This window comes from Peromyscus maniculatus, chromosome 14 (assembly GCF_049852395.1).
Source record: "Peromyscus maniculatus bairdii isolate BWxNUB_F1_BW_parent chromosome 14, HU_Pman_BW_mat_3.1, whole genome shotgun sequence".
Classification (NCBI taxonomy): Eukaryota; Metazoa; Chordata; class Mammalia; order Rodentia; family Cricetidae; genus Peromyscus; species Peromyscus maniculatus.
In genome coordinates, this window is record NC_134865.1 from 44616437 (window position 1) to 44631875 (window position 15439).

A 15439-nucleotide genomic window follows, 5' to 3' on the forward strand; every position below is an offset into this window, starting at 1 on the left:
TATGTAATGCAAGAGTAGGCACATGTAGTTGGAAAAATGGTACCAAGATTTGCTGTGGTCAAGAACCTTCATTTTGTAAACAGGAAAAGGCAGTATCTAGTAGTGCAAGAAAACAAAGGTATTTGGTTTCAAATCTAAGAAGAATAGGGCACGTGGTACCACTTAAAAGCATTCAGAACCCTGAGGCTGTTGGATGGCCATAGTTCTGCGGTCATTAACGGAGGACCCTAGTGGATTGTGTGGGAGCCCGTTCTGGGGTTCCTCGTGGCTTTACTCAGCAGGTCCGAATAGAGGATGATCAGGACCACAGGCCTGAGTGCAGGTGTCTGAGATGGCCTGCACTTGTCTGTGCTGGGGGAGGAGGTCTTTTGCTCCACCCCTTGGCGTCTCTATAAAAACCCTGGACCAGAGACAGTCCAGGCCCGTTGGAATAGGTTCCAGGCCCTCTCGAGGCTATCCTTTATTTTCTATCTGTTTATCTCCGCAAGATTCTCCGCTATAAATCCTTCTATCTAATATTTCCTGCTGCTCGCACTCAAGAAAACTCTGGGAAGCTGTGGGGGTGGTGGGTAAACGCCCCACAGGATTGGATTCCTATTACACTTTTGAACCACGAGTCTACCAATCTTAGAGATTCTAGGCTCCCCAAATGGTGGTGTTCAAGCATCTATCCGGCTTAAGTGGTGGTGGTCAAGCATTTATCCAGCTTAAATGGTGGTGGTCAAGCATCCATCCGGCTTAAATGGTGGTGATCAAGCATCCATCCGGCTTAAATGGTGGTGGTCAAGCATCCATTCAGCTTAAATGGTGGTGGTCAAGCATCCATCCGGCTTAAAAGGTGGTGGTCAAGCATCTATCCGGCTTAAATGGTGGTGATCAAGCATCCACCCAGCTTAAATGGTGGTGATCAAGCATCCATCCAGCTTAAATGTTGGTGGTCAAGCATCTATCCGGCTTAAATGGTGGTGGTCAAGCATCTATCCAGCTTTGAGGCTTCCAGAGCAGGAACGCCTCGTCACCAAGGCAACCACGTTCTGGCGTCTGGGCGTGGCCCGGGGGAGAGTTCAGAGGTGGTGCTTAGGCGGCGGGTCATCAAGGATCCTGAGCCGCAGTTGGGTCCCACAGCTCTAAGCCCACACTAAGCTCTAAGCCCGCCGGGCCCCCACCCGCGCGGAGGAAACAACGCCGCCCACCCGGCAGAGTCATGGCGACGGGGGCGGGGCGAGACGCGCAGCCCCGCCTCCGGGCGCGCGTGCGCACTGCCTCCCGGGAGGCGCGAGCGCAGTTGATGTTAGCCATGGAAACGCGAGCGGTGCTGGAGGCCCCGGGTCAGCCGCCGGCGCCGCCGCACCGGTCGTGGGGCGGGAGCTCCCAACCGACCTCCCCAGGGGAGATGTGGTCCCGGGACGCCCTCGCGTCGCCCATCCCCTCGGATGACTCCAGGTACTGTCTGCCCCGGAAACACCCGGGACTTGGTTGCTGCCTTAGTTTCCACGCCTGGGTACGACCCGCTTCTTTCGGCTTTTATTACCAACAACAAACGTCTTCCGTTCTCCGTTAGAAAGCTTTTAAGTGCAACGATTGCTCTTTCTAACGTACAGGGTGAACTGAATTGATGGAGGTAGTGATCCAGTGTGGCTTTTAACTTGACTGGGAGTGTTTTGCAGCCCGGGGAGTTGCTTTTTCTTTCCGAGAGGCCTTTGTGAATTGGAGAGCGGCTCTTTGGCCCTGATGAGGGATGAGCATGTTACCCTAATCAAGTTCAAGGTCTATGCCCCTTAGGTAGAGTTCACTATTCCTTGGTTTTCTCCATCTCAAGCCCTCCTCCCCCAAATTTGTTCATTCTTGGCCGCCCGGATCCGCGTAGCTCGTTTCCCAGGTTTTCTGTCTCCATATAATCTTTTGCATGTCAAAGAATTTATTTAAATGAATTCCATTCCCGTTTTTTTTTTTTTTTTTTTTTTTTTAGGCCTCTGAATTATCCACTCTGTGCCTCTCATTACTCATTCTTTCGCTGTTGTTTTCTTTCATTAAGTTGCTGCATTTAGAAAGAACATTCATATTTCTATCAGCTTCCATCTTGCCCATTCACCCATCATTTCTCACGGCATCCAGTTCAGATATTGCCATTTTACTAATTTAACAGTTTGGGGACCATGCTGTCTACAAGTTTTACCTTTCCTACCTAAAGAGATGCCTGTTGGTTATTAACTGCTGTGGAAATGTTGGGCAGGGAACCTTTTCGTGTTCCTCTATGGGAGCTTTCTTGAGATACAACTCTCTCTGGAAGTGTACAGTTCACTGGTTTCAAGTATATGGACAGAATTGCACATCTATCAGTCAATTTTGGAACAATTTGACGACCTTCCAAAAACTCTGTATGTTTTTAGCTGTTTTTCTCACCTTTCCCCAATATGCCTGCCCACAATAGTTCTAGGCAACCACTAATCTGTGTTTTGTCTCTCCAGATTTATTCCACAGAACCTTAGAATATGCAATTTGAATGCATGCATCTAGCTTCTTTCACCTTACAGGAATGTTCTCAAGCTCACCCATGTCAGAGCTTCATTATTGTTTGTTATCTTATAAAAGTCTGTTATGCAGATGTGCTTTATTTTATTTATCCATTTAGTCATTGATAGACATTGAGTTTTCCCCTTTTTTGACATTAATAATATGCTGTGGACATTTTGTATAAATTTTGGTGTAGACATGTTTTCATATCTCTTAAATATAATACCTGGTAATGGACTAGTGGGTCATATGCTAATTCTCTTGCTTAGACTGTTGAGAAACTGCCAGATTTTCCCAAGGCATTACACCCTTTTACATCCCCACCAGACGTGTTTGAAGGTTTTAAATTAACCTCATCAATACTTGTTTTTGTCTTTCATTTTTATTTTAGCCAGTCAAGGGAATTGAAAGTATCTCATGGTGGGTTTGGTTTCCATCTCCTTGTGTCAGTTCTTATCCTTAGTTCCTCTGGCCCATCACCCAGAAATTGTCAGTTCTTATCCTTAGTTCATCTTTTAAAACCCAAGTTGTACTTTCATCATTGAAGTGGGAGAATTCATTATATATTCTAAATACAAATCTCTAAATACAGCCCTTTACTGTTGTGTAGAATGTTTCACTTCCCTGCTGGTGAGGACTCTTGAAAACTCTTCCATGCTAGCTTAGGTATCAGGGTTTACATTTTCACACTTTGTATAGTCCTTTCAAGTCCACCAGTCCACCATTCAAGAATCCTGAAAGCAAACGTCACTTTTGTTTGACAATAAGTTGGTACAGTTCAAAAGCCTACTTTGCCACTTTGTATCTTAGTTGTTGATATTGTTGGTTCTTGCTTTTTTTTTTTTTTTTTTTTTTTTGGAGACAGGGCTTCTCTGTGTAGCTTTGGGCTTTTCCTCCTGGAACTTACCTTGGAGACCAGGCTGGCCTCGAACTCACAGAGATCCACCTGGCTCTGCCTCCTGAATGCTGGGATTAAAGGCGTGCGCCACCACTGGTTCTCGCTTTCTAGAACAGTTATTTCTAGTGATTTATATGAGTGTCAGGCTCGACTTTGATGATACCTTATTATGAAAGAAAAAATTGTCAAACCAATTGAATTTATTCGAGTGAGTGAGAAATGGGAGGGTGGTCAGAATCTTTAGCCATTTCTTTCCATTTTTAGTTTCAGTGAGTAGTAGAATGCTGGCTTCATTTTATGTCCACATGACACAGGCTAGAGTCATCAGAGAGGAGGGAACCCCAAATGCCTCTGTAAGGCTGGGCTGTGGACAAACCTGTAGAGCTTTTTTTTAGTAAGTGATTGAATGAGGGGAGGCCTGTTGTGGGATATCCAGAGAAGACTGTTTGGACATGGGTTTAAGCTAATAGCCAGGGTGAGCTTTTAAGTACAAAACCCATGTCCTGAGTTGATGTGCTTCAGTTAACTAGAAGACTTAGCAAAAAGCAGAACTACAGAAGCCAAAAAGCAAGATACTAACCTTGCTTTACATTTGGAGACTTTCCCATAACTATGGACTTGGATGGATCAGGCCTTTGTTTTAGTTTTGGCAGGTGGTGCTGTCCACCTTCTGAGTTTTACAGCCTGAAGGGTACTTTCATCATGGAGTCAGTTGTGCTAAGGTCTGGGGGCCTACTGATGTCTGAATCCCTGTTACAGGCACGACTCTCTCTCTGAATCATCTCCTGCCTCTGGGTTCCTGCCTGTTTGAGTTCCTGACCTGAGTCCCTTCCATGATAAACAGTGATATGGAGGTGTAAACCAAATAAACCCTGTCCTCCCCAAATTGCTTTGGTCATGTTTCATCCCCGCAATAGCAACCCTAACGAAGACAGCTGTCCATTTGTGTTCTGTTCATTTGTGTACATTGGACAAGTGAAACAGAACGGATGCTCACTGTACTGCTTGTGAGGCATTGCCCATTTGAACTGTCTGGTCTCCCTCTCTAACCATAAAAAGTCTTCCTTTTTCCCTTGAGGGAAGGGATGGTTAACCTAAGGGTTAAACCTAAGGCTTCCTACATGCTTAGTAAGTGCTCTGCAACTGAGCCCTGTTCCCAGACCTCTTTTTTACTTTTTAGAAATTTGAAACAAGCTTTTGATATTACCCAGGCTGGCCTTGAACCTGAGATCTTCATGCATTAGCCTCCTGAGTAGCAGAAATTCTTTCTTCTGGCCTTAGAGAAATGTATATAGATGTGCACATGCACATATTCAAACTACTACTTTTGTTGTGTTTTCCTCTGTTTCAGGGGATTTTAGTCACTATCACATGATTAATGAGCTGTAGTTTTGGTAACTAAGTTTCCTCCCAGCAGATTGCCAGTTTGTACCATTTCTTACCCCTGTGGGATTTTGTGACTCGGATTCCAAATACAGCATCATCTCCGAGTCTGTTTGGTTGGCTCAGTTTCAGAAGAGCATATGAGGAGAGCATATGGCCCAACTCAGTGTTGTGGTGCAGTCTTCATCACAGCTTTTCTTTCCTCAGGCTGGAGCTATTTTCATTTGAGCGTGCTAGAGGTGGGGGCCATATAAATGTCATCTGTCCTTCCAGGGATCAACAGTCCTTCAGAAGCATATGCCGGGTTTTGGGGGAGTGAGTTTAGTTGTTCTGATTATATTTATGAATAATCCAGGTTAGCATTTAGAATATTTCTCCACATAAATGTAATTGTGGTACCTCAAAATACATTTTAAATTCTTAAATCTTTTTAAGCTTCTATGATTTAGAATGAAAATTAGAAGTTAATGGACCTGCTTATTATATCTTTTCTGCCATAGTGGTCATTAGTGAATTGTTAGGAAATAGCAGTTTTTAAAATCTTCACAATGTTATTTAAAAATATTTATGATTTCAGTGAGCATTTATGTCTGACATTCTGTCTATCAGATTTCATAATTGTTTCTTTGTGTACATCTGCATGGCATTTCTCCTTTACTGGTTTCTCAGTATGAAGTCTGCACTGTCCTGATGAGGAGATTAAACTATAGTGTAGTACAAGGAAGGAATTCAAGTTGGATTTCTTTCTAGCATCTTACTCCTGCCACTTCCTTACCCACAAGAGAAAACTAGCTGTGTGATCCCTATCACATCCAGTCCTGTTCCTTTGTTATTTTGGGATAACCTTCCTAGGCAGAGTCTTCCCTGAGCCAACAATATTGTCAATAACAACCATCACTTATTCCATAATGAAGATAAATGGAGATACCTTCCATCTTCCAAAACAGGGAACAAGCAGTTTATGGATTTAATATTTTGATTGGAACAAAATACAATGTGAGAAAGCTCAAAAATGGTGACTCTGAATTCCTCCCTTAAAATAGGAAGGCATCTTGTTTTTCAACTTGACCCATCTTACTTAAGCTATTCCATTAACATACTGCATGCTTCTGTATCCCGAGGTGTTCTGCTGAGTTTGAGGAATTAAATGAATCTCCAGATTGGGCCCCTCGCCACAGATTACAAGTAAAGAAGAGAAATACATATGTGCAGATAATGCTGAACAGTGTGAGAGCCTACTCCGAGGTTGCCTCTGAGCTGGTGGAATGGTGTAGAACCAGCTGTTCTAGGTGCAGAGAGAAGGGAGACACAGTAGTTCAGCCGGAGTGCTTGCCAGGAGTTTAGAAATGATTAGACTGAGTCGTGAAAGTTGACTAAAATTACTGACTAGAGAAAGGGAAAGAGAAGATCATAGGCAAAGGGTGTGAGAAGAGGCACCTAGGAGGAAACGCACGGGATGTGTTCCCAGGACGTGGCATTGAGAGCTTGGAGGACATTTAGTAAATTGAAGAACTACCAACTGTTAAAACAAATAGTATCCTTATCGAGCTTTTAACACATATGCAATATATATCCAGTCTTCTAATACATAGATATGTATACTTTTAATACAGATGCCATCAACAATTTATTCATTTTTTTCTTTGGCATTTCATAAGTGTCTTTCCATGTTTCTCTATTGACAGTCTAGTATTCTAAAAGGTTCAGAACCACTAGAAGGAAAATGAATGTGGTTAGTATCACAAATAATCAGCTTTATATGGTATCATTTTTCTGTCTCCCTTTCTCTATTTTGTTTCCTGACTTCTCTCATGGGGCAAGAGAGTCTTCTTAATTCCATGGAGAAAACTTAGGTACTTCAGACTTTAAAATCCTGACCATCCAGTGGAGCTCATTGTCTTGACTAATGGCATCTACATAGATAACTCATGCTGGCATGTTTACCCCCGTCTGCAGGAGTGTGGTCTTCTGACCCCGTGACACTAGGAGACTATTTCAGACCAGCAAGCTTAACATCACTGAGACAGATAAGGTTTTACAGAGGGAAAGGTGCAAAAAGAACCTTAGAGTATTAAAATCCCTGTCTTGGTCAGTGTTCTATCGCTGTGAACAGATGCCGTGATCACAACTCTTATAAAGGAAAACATTTCATCGGGGTGGCTCACTTACAGTTCGGAGGTTTAGTCCATTATCATCATGGTGGGTAGCATGACCGCTTGTGGGCAGACATGGTGTTTGAGAGGAACTGAGTATTGTGGCAGGCAGCAGGAAGAGAGAGTGACACTGGGCCTGGCTTGGCTCTCTGAAACCTCAAAGCCCACTTCCAGTGACACACCACCTTCAACAAGGCTACACCTCCTAATAGTGCCATTCCCTGTGGGCCTCTGGGGGCCATTGCATCCAAACCACCACATTCTACTCTGGCCCCCACAGGCCGGTAGCCATATCATAGTCCAACTTCAAAAATCCCCATAGTCTATCACAGTATCGGGACTGTTTGAAAATCCGTAGTTCAAAGACTCTTCGGAGACTCACGCAGTCTTTTAACTATAATCCCCAGTAAAGTCAAAATGAAAAGGCAGATCACATACGTCCAAAATGGATATGCATTACCATTCCAAAAGGAAACATAATGAGGAAATACTGGACTAAAACAAGACCAGAAACCAGCTGGGCAAACTCCAAACTCTACATCTCCGCATCTGAAGTCAACGTGCTCCTCAAATCTCCACTCCTTTCATCTTTGTTCACTGCAGCACATGTCTTCCTCTTGGGCTGGTTCCACTCCATTAGCAACTCTCCTTGACAGCTGTCCCACAACTCTGGCATCTCCAACATCTTGGGGTCTCCAAGGCAATCCAGGCTTTACCTTCACAGCTTCATGCAATGGCTTCTATGTGCATCCATGCAGGGACACAACTGACATATGCTTGACCTTAACCCGTTTCTTGTATCCTTGATTCTAAAGCCAGAACAGCGTGGCTGAACTTGCCAAATTCTGCTTGCTGGGCCGGAACATGGCCCCCTTATTCAAATACATTTTCCCTAGCTTTCTCTTTTCACTGGTTTCCTTCACTGCCTAAGCTTGGCTGTTTTGAAACTCGCTCTTTTAGACCAGGCTGGTCTCGAACTCAGAGATCCACCAGCCTTTGCCTTTGAGTGCTGGGATTAAAGGTGTGCACCACCAAGCCCAGCCCTAAGCTTTCCTTTAATTCCTTTTCACAACTTGAAAAGTTAGCTGGGTGGGGTCTTGCTCTGAGGTCACCACTCCCTTTATTCCACTCAGAATCAGGCTTTTCTTTGACCTGTTTACACTTCCTGGGGCCCCTTTTCTCCTCAGATTGCTTGTTTCCTTGCTCAGCTTGCTGCTTTTCATTATAGATCTGCATAAGCGTGGCCACTAAGAACCAAGCAACAGTCAATAGTATGCTGTCTGGAAGTCGCCTCTGCCAAAGCTGTTCATCCATAACTTTTCAGTTTAGCCTCAGGCAGATTTTTTTTTTTTTTTTTTTTTTTTTGGACAAGGGCAGAAAGCAGCCAAAAGATAACCAGAACAATCTCTAGACCACATATTAATATTCTTCTCCTCTGAAATCTCTTGACCAGGCCCCCACAGTTCAAATCACATTCACTACTACTGTCTTCCATGCTCCTACTAGTAAGTCCCATTAAATCTCACTCAAAATGTCCAATCTGTTTTCTAGTCCAAAGTCCCAAAGTGTTCTGTGGTGATGTTTTGTGTGTGATCTAACAAATAAAGCTTGCCTGAAGATCAGAGTGCGAGCTAAGTCACTAGTTAGCTATAGAGTCCAGGCAGTGGTGGCACACACTTTTAATCCCAGCACTTAGGAGGCAGAGGCAGAGGCAGACGGATCTCTGTGAGTTCAAGGCCATCCTGTGCTACACAAGATTGATCCGGTCTAAAAGAGAAACAGAGCAGGCACTGGTGGCTCACACCTTTGATCCCAGCCCTTGGGAGGTTGAGACAGGAAGTGATATGGCTGGGCAGAGAAAGGATTATAAGGTAGGAGGAGACAGGAACTTGGAGTCCTTTCAGGCTGAGGATTTCGTAAAGGTAAGGACTATAGCGGCTGGCTGCTCTGCTTCTCTGATCTTTCAGCTTTCACCCTGATATCTGACTCTGGGTTTTTAATTAAGACCAATTAGGATTTGTGCTATAGTGTTCCATGTTCCTCCAGGCAGAACCATGGTCAGGCCTATTACAGCAATACCCTAGCCCCTGATTTCTGTCTTAGTTAGGGTTTCTATTGCTGTGAAGTGACATCATGACCACAGCAGCTCTTACAAAGGAAAACATTTAATTGGAGCTGGCTTACAGATCAGAAGTTTAATCCATTATCATCATGGCAGGAAGCACGGCAGCATGCAGACAGACGTGGTGCTGGAGAAGAACTGAAAGTTCTGTATCCGGATCAGCAGGCAACAGGAAGAGAACGTGACACTGGTCTGGCTTGAGCATCTGAAACCTCAAAGCCCATCCCCATTGACTCACTTCCTCCAATAAGGCCACATCTACTCCAACAAGGCCACACCTTCTAATAGTGCCCGCTCCCTATGGGCCTGTGGGGACATTTTCATTCAAACCACTATAGTATCTCTCCTGCTCTGTTACCTTGTGAATGTACCAGGCTGCTAATTAAGTCAAAGCTGCACATAGTTCTACGCAGAACTAAGGACAGTTGACTGAAGGTGTAAGAACACAGACATTTGCAGTTTAAAGAGCATCCTAACTGTGCAGCAAACAGGTGTTGCCTGCCACAGATTAGCCAGACTAGTTCAAAGGGCTGTTTTAAGGTATTTAAATTTTACCACCTAACAGATGATCCGCTGTGGTAATATTTTTCCAGCTAATCTTGTATCAGGCAACAGGTTTTGTTGTTGTTTGGTTTTTATTTTTGTTTTACTTTCTGAATAAGATATTGTGGAAAAGTAAATAGAATCCACTGTACTTGATACTTAAGATTTTTATGATCTCTGAGTAGGAATAACCTACACTTAAGGATATAAAGGATGTGCAGTTTATTTCTGGCATATTCTAGAAACTGGCACTAGAAAGACTAAAACTTGAATTATGAAGTAGCTTGCCTGTGATAATATAGCTGTTAAAAATAAGCATGTATTTTGACTTCTTTTTCATCATAGTTTTTTCTTCTACTTTATCTTATGTGTTGTAGTTGTTGGTGATGAAGATGATGTGGAGACAAGTTTTCACGACTAGCCCTGGATTGGCCTTGAACTCAGAGATCCACCTGCCCCTGCCCCTGCCTCCTGAATCCTGGGATTAAAGGCCTGCCTCCCAACTACATTTGAACTCCCAGTTTCTAGATAGGTTTTTATTGAAATGCTACTAATTTTATGTAATAAGATTTGACTTTTTAAAATATTTGAAAATCCTAAATTTATTATAATTAAGTGATATACAGAACATTTAGTTGTTGTATTTTCTACTTTGTTTCCCAGAGAATAACAGAGAAATATCATTATTTAGACAGTAGTGATTGACAGCCTATACATAGCCTATTTGGATAAATACTGTACATTTTATAAAATACAACCACTCGCATTAATTTACATATTGTATTGTCTATGGATGCTTTTATGGTATAGCAACAAGATAGGATTGTTATAACAGAACTCAACAAGCTGACAGTATTTACTGTCTGGCCATTTAGAGACAGTTCGCTGACCCTGTAACAGAAGGAAAAGACTAACAGAAGAGCTCACTGGGAAACAGTAGGACTGCCAGCAAGTCTGAATAGAGAGTACTTTCCTTTGGCCTTGGAATCTAAGCTGTGAGTTCAATCTAATGTCAACAATGATATGCTAGGTACATTAATAAAAAATATTTCTTCCCCCCACAAGACAGAGTTTCTCTGTGTAGCCCTGGCTGTCCTGGAACTCTCGCTGTAGACCAGGCTGGTCTTGAACTCAGAAATTCGCCTGGCTCTGTCTCCCAAGTGCTGGCCATCGTGCAGCCCAAGAATTTGATTTCTTAAGAAAATCAGTTAGCGCTGGGCCGTGGTGGTGCACGCCTTTAATCCCAGCACTCGGGAGGCAGAGGCAGGTGGGTCTTTGTGAGTTTGAAGCCAGCCTGGTCTACAGAGTGAGATCCAGGATAGGCACAAAGTTACACAGAGAAACCCTGTCTCGAAAAACCAAAAAAGAAAGTCAGTTAGCATGATTATTTTGGGAAGAGAGCAAACTTAGTACCAATTATATTGTGAAGGTTGGGTAGGAACCAAGGTTAGAAATCCTGCCTATAAAGGGACTAAGGAAGTCAAGTCGAAATATGGACTATGTTTCCTCCAGGTCTTCAGTGTCGTGTTTTTGAACAGTGCTTTGTTTTTTCTTTTTCACAGATACTGCTGGCTATGAAAAAGATGTGACTTTTAGACCAGTCCTGAATGGGAAGGATGAGTCCAGATGTCCCTCTGCTAAACGATTACAAACAGGACTTCCTGCTGAAGCGCTTTCCACAGACTGTTCTTGGAGGCCCTCGACTCAAATTAGGCTATTGTGCCCCTCCTTACATATACGTTAATCAGATTGTCCTTTTCCTGATGCCATGGGCCTTAGGTGGGACAGGAACTCTTCTATACCAGCTGGACATCCTGAGAGACTACTCGGCGGCAGCTCTCTCGGGAGGACTGATGGTGATCACGGCGGCTGTCATCCAGCTAACCAGTGCGCACGCCAAGAGCAAGTCGGTGGTGGTCCAGAGGATGACAGCCCTGAACATCTTAGCGGAGGAAGACGAGCACGAGTTTACAAGTTGTTCTGGGGCTGAGACCGTCAGATTTCTGATTCCTGGCAAAAAATACGTGGCCAATACAGTTTTCCATTCTGGTCTTGCCGGGTTGGTGTGTGGTCTTGGAACATGGTATCTGCTCCCCGACAGAATGACCTCGCTGTACGGCAGCCCCGGGGCAACGGCCGCTCTCTTTGTCTTTGGGTGGCTGACCCTCTGCATAGCAGAATATTCCCTAATTGTAAACACCGCCACGGAGACCGCAACATTTCAGACCCAGGATACCTACGAAATTACTCCTCTCCTGCGGCCACTGTATATTTTTTTCTTTGTTTCTGTGGACCTTGCACACAGGTAAAAACTTAGAGAACACTTAATGGCTTGCTTTGTTTCTAAGTGTACCTGGCAAGAGAGCTTTTCTTAGTGTTTACAAGGGATGCATCAGTGAATTAAAAAGTCAGACCAAACCATTGGGATACTTAAGTTATTTTGATGATTAATCTTTTAGGAATGATCTCTATAAAATTTTCATATTATAAAGAAGTATCTAAATCTTAATGAAGAATCATAACAGAAATACTTTTTAAGATACATAATTTTGCTGGGTGGTGGTGGTGCACGCCTTTAATCCCAGCTCTAGAGCCAGAGGCAGATGGAGTTCAAAGTTCAGATCCAGGCTGGTCTACAGATCTAGGGCAGCCAGGGCTACACAGAGAAATTCTGTATCGAAAGATAATTTTTTAAATCAAGATTATTATTATTTTAATGTGATAACCTGGGAAAGAAGGGAAACTTTAAATCAGGGAGAGGAGAATTTAAAATTTATACACTTACTATTATATAAAGAGCAAATTTAATGAATAGAAAATTTATAATCTCTGTAATAACACCAAAATGTAGACAGAATGATGGTTTTTAAATTAGTTCTAGAAGGGAAATGGGAACTGTTTTGAAGCAAATAGTTTACAAATTTGCTAGATACCCTTCTTGTTTGTCTTTTCTAAGTCTAGTTTCTGTTTCTGTAGATCAGAGTTTTCTCTACCAGGTTAGTGGACAGGTAGAAATGTACAGACATGTGATGGAGCAAATATGTGTGTGTGAAAACAATTCATTTACTAAAGCCTTAAGCTATGTGGTGTCATTTCATGATGAAGCCTTTGAAAGACGATGATGTCATGAAGGTGGGCTCTGGTCTGGTAGAATTGGTGCCTTTGAAAGATACATGGGAGGACTTGGGGGAGACAGCAGTAACTATCAGTAAGCCAGGAGAGGAGCCCCCACACCACGCCACACCACTCTGGCACCCTGATTTTGGACTTCCAGCTCTTATGAGAGAACACATTTGTGTCGCCTAGGTTACCTAGTCTGTGATGCTTTGTTGTAGCTGCCCAAGCAGACAAAGGTAGTGGACGGTTGTTATAACAAATACATAAATAGAAAATGGAGCTTACTTAACTGAGCAGTTGGTAAAAGCTGGGAGATTTGGGATGTGCAGGCTAGAAATTGAGACATTAAGGCTAATTCTGATGGGATTGTAAATGGAAATGGGGTACATATTCTTGGAAACCAGAAGAAAAGTAATCCTTTTTTATAAATTGGCAAAGAACTTGGCCAACTGCCAGTGTTTCATGGAAGGCAAAACTTTTAAGTGATATAATAGGACATCTGAGAAAGGAAATTTTGAAACAAATGTGAGAAGAAACAATGTTCATCCTGACAGCTTACTTTAAAATACAAAAGGAAAGAGGTAAAGAAAATGTTAATCAGGAAAAAGGAACTAGAACTTGAAATTTGGAAAATTCCCAATCTGTTTTATAACAGATTCTGAAGCGAACACTAGGGTGAGGCTGCAGCGTCTCCTCGTCAGTCAGTGCAGATTGCATCCCCAGTTTGAGTGAAAGGGATAGAAACGTGATAATAAAGTAAAGGAGAGATACTGAGCTTAGAATTTGCAGCCCTGACTGACAGAATTATTCAACTGTGAATGTGCGGTGTTGGAATAAAGGGAGAATGATGGCCGGAGTGATTCTGAGACCATCAGGACCATTGTTTCGGCTTCAGACCAAATCGCCTCTGTCAGGAGCCACATAGACAGGGTCACTCCTCAGAGCCAGGAGAATGAGCTCTGCCTGGAGTCATGCAGGTTACAGCCACTCCAGGGTGTGAGAAGGCCAAGTACAGATCTAGAAAGAATTACCCCTAAGCTAAAAGATAATGCAGTTTGTCTTGCTGTATTTGAAGTTCCTGGGTCCAGTCACCCATTCTTTTTCCCTTTCACCATTTGCTATTGAGAGTGTCCTAGCCTGTCTCACCATCCACTGTGGAAAGTCCTCAGCCTAGTTCTTCAGGTTCTTGTGTAGATGTAACCAATTGTCTTATTAAAATAAGAAACACAGAGCCAATGTAAAAGAGAAAGCCGAGAGGTCAGAGCTCCGAGATAAAATCTTACCTCCTGCAGTGCTCCTAGCTTCCCCGAGAGAGAGCTACTTCCTGTTTGTCTGTGTTTAAATAGTCTTTTTGTTCTGCCTTCTCATTGGTTGTAAACCCAACCACATGACTGCCTCATCACTGTCTGTAAGTACCGCCCTCCAGGTCTTAAAGGCGTATGTCTCCAATACTGGCTGTATCCCTGAACACACAGAAATCTGCCTAGCTCTTCTAACCATCACGCTCTTGCTATGGCTCTAATAGCTCTGACCCCAGGGCAACTTTATTTATTAACATAAAATTAAAATCACATTTCAGTACAAATAAAATATCACCATATTTCCCCTTTTCTATTTTAATAAAAAGAAAAAAGGCAAAAGGTTATAACTAACAAAAGAAAAACTATATACAAAAGTACAGTAACTATATACAATATATACAAGTAACAAATACCTAAACAATATCTAGTCCATTTGTATTTGACAAATCAGAGAAAATAATTCCCTTATCTATCCTATTTTAGTAAGTCCAAAATGTATCTAATTCACTTTCTATCCTAATTAGTCTTCAACTATAACTAACTAATCTTCAACTCCCTCAGAGACCCAAGAAGGAAATAATATTAGCTAACAAAAATAAAAACAGGAAGTGCACAAAAGCAACTTCCAAAAATTTTGTGAGTTGACAGAAACAGCCAGCTGCCCGGACAGTCACCTGAGGTTTCTCCGCAGTGTTGGGGCATCATCTTCAGCCTATAGGCTTATCGTATCTGACAGACTCATTTGTGAAGTAGGATGTACACAAGGTCAACAGTTCAACCTCACATTGGGTGAGAGCAGTCCATGTACCAGAAACACCTGAATTCCACTAGTGTCATGTCATGATTCAGGATTTTAAATTCTGGAAATTGTTGATGGTTTTTGAATTCAGCTGTCCATTCTTCTTGGCTGTGTATATATGGCTTCATCTCAGCATCCCCTTCTTCTCCACATCCCTCTATTAAATGCCAGTCTACTATTGAGAGGCGTGGTGAGCTTTCAGTTGCTGTTCCATTGCACAACAGAAGCCATCGGCCCACTGCCTGTTTAGCTGCCTTCGAAGAAAAGGGCACTGTACCTTATCTGGATTGTGAAGGCCACTTCAGGGATGGTGCCATATTGTCCTGGCCTCAGAAGATGCCTTCTGATAAAGCCATAACCACACTTGTTTTGGCAGGAATCGGTAGTCCTTTGTTTCGTGTTCTGTCTGTCCATTTTGTCCTGTTGATTCGAGGATACTTTGTTGTCCAGTGGCTAACTTTTGCCACAATGAAAGTTAACTCCATATGCAGTTTCTTCAATGCCCATATTTTCTCTGAAGTAGATTGGTACTGCCAGGAGCCGACATGTCTCAAAAAAGAAAAATTTCTAAGTTATTAAAACATTTTAAATGCCATATTCTGTAGATCT

General features: G+C 42.7%; 1 protein-coding gene across 7 annotated transcripts in view; it reads left to right on the plus strand.

Moving 5' to 3' along the window:
• The first annotated feature begins 1049 nt into the window (after window positions 1-1049).
• Pcnx4 (pecanex 4) overlaps window positions 1050-15439 on the plus strand; it is a 39196-nt gene continuing 24806 nt past the window's right edge. For 3 of the 7 annotated variants that reach the window (XM_042260775.2, XM_076550863.1, XM_076550862.1), the window contains exons 1-3: window positions 1060-1443; window positions 10489-10608; window positions 11176-11918. In XM_042260775.2, coding sequence (XP_042116709.1) covers window positions 11221-11918 — 698 coding nt within the window. In that variant the 5' untranslated portion in view covers window positions 1060-1443; window positions 10489-10608; window positions 11176-11220. Of the gene's footprint in view, window positions 1444-10488; window positions 10609-11175; window positions 11919-15439 lie in introns of all 7 variants that reach the window. The other 4 variants (XM_042260776.2, XM_076550864.1, XM_042260777.2 and 1 more) reach the window with 3 other exon arrangements.